An 8,365-nucleotide genomic window follows, 5' to 3' on the forward strand; every position below is an offset into this window, starting at 1 on the left:
GTCCAGTTCAAGAGAGACTAGAAAAGGCATGCTAACCCTATCGGCTTCTCCCCCTACCCGAGTCCCCATTCCTTTTGGCGAAAGCCAGCCCAGGGCTGGTGAGCCCCAAGCCCAGCCTCCTGGAAGAGCTGTAGCGGTGTCCTGGGGGGCCAAATAATCTCCAGGCTACAGAGAGGCTTTGCAGAAAGAAATCGTATCATAAATGAAGCATAATTAATATTGGAGAGGAGAAACTGTGTCTCAAACCTTTTCTTCTGAACCTGAGTCCACCATCCAAAAGGAGAAGAGGAGGGAAGAGAGGAGGAGGAAGAGGAGGAGAAGGAGGAGGAGATAAAGGACAGACCCTCCAACTGTCTGTCAATGACAGACATTGCTAGTCGGGGGTGATGCGAAACAATAATATTACCTGTGGCTTACCATAATATGGTTTGGTTTGTATTAGCGTGCACGCACCCCTCCCACATGCGCGCGCACACACACACACACACACACACACACACACAGATAAAGTGTGCAGATCTGTGCAGGGCCGCTATATTTTCAAGAGACTCTAGAGAAAGGGAGAACAGATGTCATCCTTAAACTTCCTCAAGGCTCAAGGATTACTTGACTGGAATTGCAATTTCCGCAAAGAACAGCAAAACATTTGCTTACATGCGTCTCTGTCTGCAGCGTCCACTGTTCACTGGCTCGAAACTTCTAGGTCCCATTCCCTCTGTAAGTGGCACACATAGAGCGAACGCAGACAGGAGTGTTCGGAGACTCCCTCTGCTCCTCTCACAGCTGTCGCAGCAAATCAATTGCTGGTGCCGAAGTCAGCAGTCTCCCAAATTTAAAAATATGTAGTGTAATATTTTATAAACTGCGCACAGCGTTGCTGCCCTTTCCAAAAAGAAAGAGAAACGATCCAGAGAGGTTGTCTGCTGCCTCTCTCGAGATGCTGACTCCTGACGCTGTTAGAGAAAAAATCCCCACTCCCAAAGGAAGACTTCGAGATGGGCGCAGCTTTTTGTCATTAACAGGGTCATTACATCACTTGCTAAAAGTCTTTTCCAGTGCCCTGACACAGGCGGAATCTCAGCCATAGCCATTTTCCACCCATCAGGTCTGGAGTTCGGTTTCCCGAGCCTGGAGACAGTTCCTGGCGCCTTCCAACCTACCTTTTTAATCCTGACATATCCAACATGCGCGGGAGGAGAGGCGACACGAGGAAGGCAGCGGGACGGGGCGGCTTGGTTCCCGAGGGGCCGAGCGGGCAGCGCAGAGGGCCGGGACAGTGCCGGGTGCTGGGAGCCACTGCAGAGCCCTCGCCGCCGGCACCTGGTTTCGCTTAACCCCCTTCAGTAATTCAGCATTAAGCCAATTGGAGGAGGAATGTTAAAAATGAACACTTCATTTTCTAAGTATGTTAAACAATGCAAATGGGGCCTCGGTCTGGACACAGCTGGTTCAGATTACAGCGCTCACCAACTGGCTAGACTCCTCACAACAATCTTGGGGCGTCTGCCAGGGCCAAGTGCTCGGCGGCGCTGGGAGGGGAGCCCGGCAGAGCGCGGGGCTGGGGGGCGCCCAGCCTCCCCGGGGCGGAGCGGGGCGCGTGCGAGGGGGCGTGTCATCGGGCGTCTTGGCAATACGAATTTGAACTCGCCACCAAGGCGGCTTCAGGGAACCCGAGGCTCAAAGTCAGGGCTGGAACAAGCGAGGCGATGCCCTAAGGGAGGATCGCGGAAGGGAAAGAGCAGGGAGGTTGTAGGAGAGCAAGCGATGGCTGAGAAACTCTCCTTGGCCGCCCTCACCTTGTTCTCCTTGGCTTTTTCTTGTTGTAGTTGCTGTGTCTGCCCTTCAAAGGAGAAAGGTGCTTTGCAAAAGTCAAAGGCAAAAAGCCTAAGAATGGACTTTGGTAACCCTCGCTCCTTTTTGTTTTCTAGCTCTGGAAGCCCCTATCAAGTGCAAAAGTGCCAAAGACACTGCCCTCTGTAAGACAGGACGGGACTGCTACACCGCAAGCCCTTCCTTGCCTGAACCTTCTCTCGGACCCTCAGCTGCACAGGGGAAGAAGTTCCCTTCCTTACCATGCCTCTGTGCAGTAGAAACTAGCTCCCTTTCCTTGGAGGTAAGCATAAGAGGGGTTGAGTGACTTCCCCATGGCTCACAGCTCTTGGAGATGCCAGCAAGCCTCTGAAATCTACATCTTTATTTAGTCTTTTATCAGAAAAGACTGTTTTAAGGAAATGAACTCCTACTCTAAAATCTCGTTAGGCTGAACAAGAGCAGCCAGACGTTGATGCTGTTGAAACTCGGAATCCAACTGACCTGATCTATTTACTGCGGGTATATGAAATGTCTAAGAATAATCTATGGTTAGGTCCGTTTCATTCACGAGGTTGTACATCCCTCGCATTGTTCTAATAGCTAGGATTATAAAAGCCCTTAAGGTCTACCAGTACTCCATTAAGGGGGCGAAATAAAGAGAATGTCAGATTGGGAAGTAAATGAGAGTAGCCAATCAAAATAGTTAGACATCTAAGTGTGCGCACGGGCCAACTCTGTCTGCATAAAGTTCAAAGTCAGGCAGTGACGGGAGGAAGTACGAGTCCCCGATGGTAAGCTCTGACCAAGGTGCTGCATACAAGGAACACAGACTTGGGTTTCATGACATTGTGCTATAACATGTTTTAATTATGCTGTAGGCGCCTCATGCACTGATTTGAAGACTTCCCAATATATTTTGTAGTTCTTTCTAATAGGAGAATCTTGATAGTCACATAGACCAATTTATTAGATTAAATATAAAAAAACTATAAATGTAGAGGCTGGAGAGATGGGTCAGTGGTTAAGAGCATTGGCTGCTCTTGCTGAGGACCTGGGTTCAAATTCCCAGCACCCATAAGGTGGCTCAAAACTGCCGGTAACTTCAGTTCCAGGGGATCGGATTCTCTCTTCTGACCTCCAGGGGCACTGTGTGTATATATTGTGCACAGACGTGCGTGCAGGCAAAATACCCATGTACATAAAAGAAAATCTTTAAAAGTAGAAATAAACAGATGTCAAAAACTTTGTAAAAGTACCACCTCGGAAAGAAAAAGTCAGTGAGACCGTAACCTTTAGAAGTGGGTTGTGAAGCTTGCATTAATGTTGTGGATCTCCCCCTGAGCAGTTTATAAGTTATCAGTGTTGGGGTGTATAAGGGCAGGAAAAGCATGTTGCAGAAGAGCTCAGTACTGACTTGGGTGTCAGGCCTCTACTTTATCCCCAGTGTGTGAGTGAGTGCTTGAACATGCTAGGTAAGAGCACTAGCACCGAGCTACATCCCGGCCCACAACCTGTTTGTTTTTAAGATTTATTTATTTAATGCATAGCCGTCTTCAGACACACCAGAAGAGGGTATCAGATTCCATTACAGATGGTTGTGAGCCACCATGTGCTTGCTGGGAATTGAACTCAGGACCTCTGAAAGAGCAGCCAGTGTTCTTAACCGCTGAGCCATCTCTCCAGCCCATAACTGAGTTCTTTCAGCAGACCAATGTATATCACGTGACCCAAAGGCAACTTTATCTATCTTCTCCGCAGGTTGCATACACCACCTGCTTCCTTCCTACCAAAGCTGCACCATCAAAGACCAAGTGTGCCACACAGCCACCCGACAACTCTGCTCTACCCAGTTTTTTTATTTTGTAATTATATTCATGTACAGAAAATTTAGTGTACATTTAAGCCAGTTTAGTGGCGAGTTTTTTAGCCTTTGCCTTTTCCAGCTTGGCAATGTGAGCCACAGGCTTAGGACCCAGGACGATGCCTCCCCAGTACCTGTCATAATTGGTCCTAATAGCTTCCACCAGCTTAGCCAGAGCACCCTTGTCTTCTGGGTTAACCTGTGTGAAGGCAGCAGTGGCGCCCCAGCCTGGCCTTTTCCTTGATGATGCAGTAGGGCGCCCCCATCTTTCAACACAGGGGAGGCAGGAAACCCACCAGCTCAATGTGGACTACATCATGGGCGTCACCACCAGCTGAGCCTTCTTGTTCTCCACCAAGGTGGTGACTGCATTGACTCCTAATTTGATGTCCTTAGTTGGGACGTCCCCTTTGCCAGCAGCTTTCTTCTCAGCACAGGCCAGTAGCCTTTGCTTCTTTTTTGCTTTGTCTCTGGCCTATACTTGTGGGCAAGTTTAAGCAGCTGAGTAGCTGTTTGCCTGTCCAGGGCCTGTGTGAACTGGTTAATGGCAGGAAGTTATTTGAACCACTTATAGAGGATGGCTCTTTGCCTCTGCAGCCTGATGTAGCGGAGCCATTTGCCGAAGTGTGTTAGATTTCTTTTAGGCTGGATATTCTGCCCAATGCCGAAGTTCTTGGGCCTTTTCTCAAAGGATTGACCACCTTTTTGGCCTCCTACTTCTTGATGACAGTGGGGACTGAGGCCACCTTCTTCCCCTTGGCCTTCTTTCCTTTGGGCATCTTGCTTGGCTGGAGGAGAGCCCACCTGCTATTTTTAACTCTCCAGAGTTTTACATGTGTTCTTATGATGTTTTCATCTGTTATTCAAATGCTGTCTTTACAAATTCTGTTATCAAAAAAATCGCTAAGTGTGGTCCCAGCATGTGAACCCTACATCTGCTTGAGGTGACTTATTTGCCTTGATCAGCTCCCCATGAAGCTGTCAGAAGGGTGCCATCTGAAGTGAAGGGGTATGATCTGTCCCGTTGTCCCTGGCCCTTTCTCTTTTTCCGTGGCTTGGAGCTGCTGCTGACTGCAAGACTCTGAATACCACCCCTTCTTACCTCAGCTTTCCTATGTCCCAGACTCCCCTGACGTCCCTGCCAGACCGCCCCACTCTCACAAGCTTTGCACTTCCAAAAACCAGTCATCTGGTCCACAGCCTGTGAGAGATTGTGTCAAACATCTGATAACATCAAAACACATTAGCTCCAGTATTTCCTGGTCACCAAAGTCTATTTTTAAAAATAAAAAGAGGATGTGGGTGTAGTGGCTCACACCCAAAATCCCAGAATTTAGAAGGCTGAGCAGGAGGCTCGCCGAGAGTTGGAGCCATGCCTGGGCTACACCTCCAGTTTCAAGCCATCGTGGGCAACAGAGGAAAAGCTTGTTCTTGTTTCAAATACCAGAGAGAGACAGACAGACAGGCAGACAGACAGACAAGGAAATGAGATCCTTTATTGGGACCCTTACTGGCCTCTCAGATCACTTCCTTAACTAGGTGTTTTTCATTTGCAAAGTAGGGACCCCCACACTGTTTCCCGCTCCCACCATAGGAATCAAATACCACCCTAAATATAAAGTTATTTCACCAAACATAAGCTGTGGCCTAAACAGAAGAGGTTGCCTGCCGTCTGCAGAAGGGGCCCTTCCTGGTTTCACCCAAGCCCAATTTGTTCGCCATCGTGAGGCTCCAAGACAAATGAGTAACTTTCTTTTTTTCAAGTGGCATGGCTAATTCGGGGACCTCTCAGACAGATGATGATATAGATTTGCCGTTAGTGTTAAACCATCGCTCCCCCCCTCCCCCACTGAAAATGAATTCCACCAAAACGCCTTCCTCAGAGAGTGTGGAAAGGGAGGTCACTGAATGTCTATCTCTGTCTCTCTAGTCTTTGCTCCCTTTCTCTGAGCCACAGCTACAGCTTGAAGTTTCATTGTGCAGAGGAAGAAACAAAGCACTGGGTAAGGATGAAGACCAATGGTAAACTGCCGCTCACGGCCCTGGGCTCCTCCCCAAAAGAAGGAAGGAGGGAGGGGGAGGGAATGGGGGGGGATGAAAGGGAGATGAGGGAGGGGGAGGGGGAAGGAGGGAGGGAGGGGGAGAAAGGGGAGAAAGGGGAGGGGGAGGGAATGGGGAGGAATGAAAGGGAGATGAGGGAGAGGGAGGGGGAGGGGGAGGGAGGGAGGGAGGGGGAGGGATAGAAGGCATGCACCTGAGTAAAGGGCTCACAGAGCACAAACTGCAGACACAGGCCTGTTGGATATGGAGCCCTCACCCACCCCAGCTCAGCAGGTAGAAGTGCCTGCTGCCAAGCCTGATGACCAGAGTTCGATTCCCAGACTCACGAGGGGGAAGGAGAGATGGGACACTTCCCCGAGTTGTACTCTGACTTCCAAACACATCCTGTCAGGGGTTTTTGCCCACGTATATGCCCACAGATTACTGAGTTGATAAAGGAAAGAAACATATGAAATAGATCTGTAGGGAATGGTTTCATCCCTCCCAAAGGCTGCCTTAGCTGCCTAGGGGAATGACAGGCTAAATGTAGGATACATGTTCCTGGCTGTGCTTCAGGATTTCCGTGCCAGAGACTACGGCTAGGCCAGATTAGCAGGGTGGCCGAACACAACACACAGCCCCGTTTTTATTTCCCTGTCTATATATTTTAATTATGTGTGGGGCCAGAAAGGCGTGTGACTGGGGGGCTAGTCCACGGCAAAAGTAGGTTTGAGACGTGTCTAAACCCTGAAAATCTTGTCTGGAGACCAGCAGGGGTAAGACTGTTTCCCTCCTTGCTCTGGGTCTGCGTGCCCCAGACCAGGTAGTCTTGCGACCCCCACCTCCACCACCCTTGAGGTAGTCTTGTAGCCTGGTGGCCTAATTATAGCTTAAATGTCCTCTCTCCCTATAAGGACATGTCCATCAAGTACCTGGAATTCCTTTCAACATTCGCCAGCACCTCGTCCCTAGCCAACAATGTACACTTATCCAGAGACCCCTACTCACTACCCGGGGTTTATATAACCGTTGTTATATATATATATATATATGTATATATAGATAGATAGATAGATAGATAGATAGATAGATAGATAGATAGATAGATAGAGATAGAGATAGATAGATAGAGAGAGAGGGAGAGAGAGAGAGCTTTTTACTGAAACCTGTCCCAGAGAAAGCTGTCCTCACCACACTCACCTCTAATCAAGGTTCTGTGAAACCACCCACCCGGCTACACTTCATTCCTTCCAGTTTGCCCAGCGTGTAGCAGGTGCCAGGTCAGTCCAAGGGCCGAAGCAAACCGGGGCCAGCAATTGTGTGTGTGTATGTGCATGTGTGTGTGTGTGTGTGTGTGTATACACATGACCAGAGGGCTGGATGTGTGGAGATGCAGGCAGTTGGGAACTACACAGTGTGGATACTGGGAACCACACTCAGATCTGCTAAAAGCAATATGGCCTCTGAACTTCTGAGCTATTTCTCCACCCCATAGCCTCACTTTACCCACAATCCCCAGCTCTCCTGGAACTTTCACTGGTATTCAACATAGGAGTGACATCTCCTTAACTTGGAAGCAGTGCTGTCAATCAATATTTCTTCCCTTCATAGGCACTCTGCAGGAACCTGACAAAGGGGTGTACCCTGCTCACCCGATCTGTCGGTTTGCAAGCTCTATTTACTATCTCTTCAGAATGAAGAGCTACTTGTTGCTCTTGCAGAAGACCCAGGTTCAGTTCCCAGCATCCACAGGTGGTTAAAACCATCCCCAGCCTCAGGAGTCAAAATGCCCTGTTCTGGCCTCCACATGACCAGGCATGCAGGCAGCACACAGACACACATTCAGGGAAAAGGCTCCCTCTCTCCTTCCCTTCTTTCCTCCCTCTCTCCCTCCCTTCCTTCCTCTCTCCCTCCCTCCCTTCCTCCCTCTCTCCTCCCTTCCTTCCTCCTCTCTCCCTCCCTTCCTCCCTCTCTCCCTCCCTTCCTTCCTCCCTCTCTCCCTCCCTTCCTTCCTCCCTCTCTCCTTCCTTTCCTTCCTCCCTCTCTCCTTTCCTTCCTTCCTCCCTCTTTCCCTCCCTCCCTCCCTTTTTTCCTCCCTCCCTCCCTCTCTCCCTCCCTTCCTTCCTCCCTCTCTCCTTCCCTTCCTCCCTCTCCTCCCTCCCTTCCTTCCTCCCTCTCTCCCTCCCTTCCTTCCTCCCTCTCTCCTTCCTTTCCTTCCTCCCTCTCTCCTTTCCTTCCTTCCTCCCTCCTTTCTTCCTCCCTCCCTCCCTTCCTCCCCCTCCCTCACTTCCTCCCCCTCCCTCCCTTCCTTCCTCACTCTCTCCCTCCTTCTCTCCCTCCCTCTCGCCTTCCTCCCTCTTTCCCTCCATTTCTTCCTCCCTCCCTTCTTTCTCAACCGCCCTCCCTTCCTTCTTTCCTCTCTCTCTTCCTCCCTTTCTTCCTCCCTCCCTCCCTCTCTCCTCCCTTCCTTTCTTCCTCCCTCCCTCCCTCTCTCCCTTACTTCCCCTCCCTCTCTCCCTCCCTTCCTTCCTCCTCTCTCCCTCCCTTCCTTCCTCTCTCCCTCCCTTCCTTTCTTCCTCCCTCCCTCCCTTCCCTTCCTCCCTCCCTTCCCTTCCTCCCTCCCTCTCTTCCCTCCCTTCCTTTCTTCCTCCC

General features: G+C 50.1%; 1 protein-coding gene across 2 annotated transcripts in view; it reads right to left on the reverse strand.

Moving 5' to 3' along the window:
- The window catches only part of FBLN5 (fibulin 5), a 65,927-nt gene extending 64,446 nt beyond the window's left edge, over window positions 1-1,481 (reverse strand). The window contains exon 1 of one of the 2 annotated variants that reach the window (XM_080936289.1): window positions 1,161-1,481. In XM_080936289.1, coding sequence (XP_080792415.1) covers window positions 1,161-1,186 — 26 coding nt within the window. In that variant the 5' untranslated portion in view covers window positions 1,187-1,481. Of the gene's footprint in view, window positions 1-654; window positions 943-1,160 lie in introns of those variants that run through there. The other variant, XM_080936288.1, reaches the window with a different exon arrangement.
- Between the last annotated feature and the right edge of the window lie 6,884 nt (window positions 1,482-8,365).

This window comes from Micromys minutus (genome assembly GCF_963924665.1).
Source record: "Micromys minutus genome assembly, chromosome: 1".
NCBI classification, from domain to species: domain Eukaryota; kingdom Metazoa; phylum Chordata; class Mammalia; order Rodentia; family Muridae; genus Micromys; species Micromys minutus.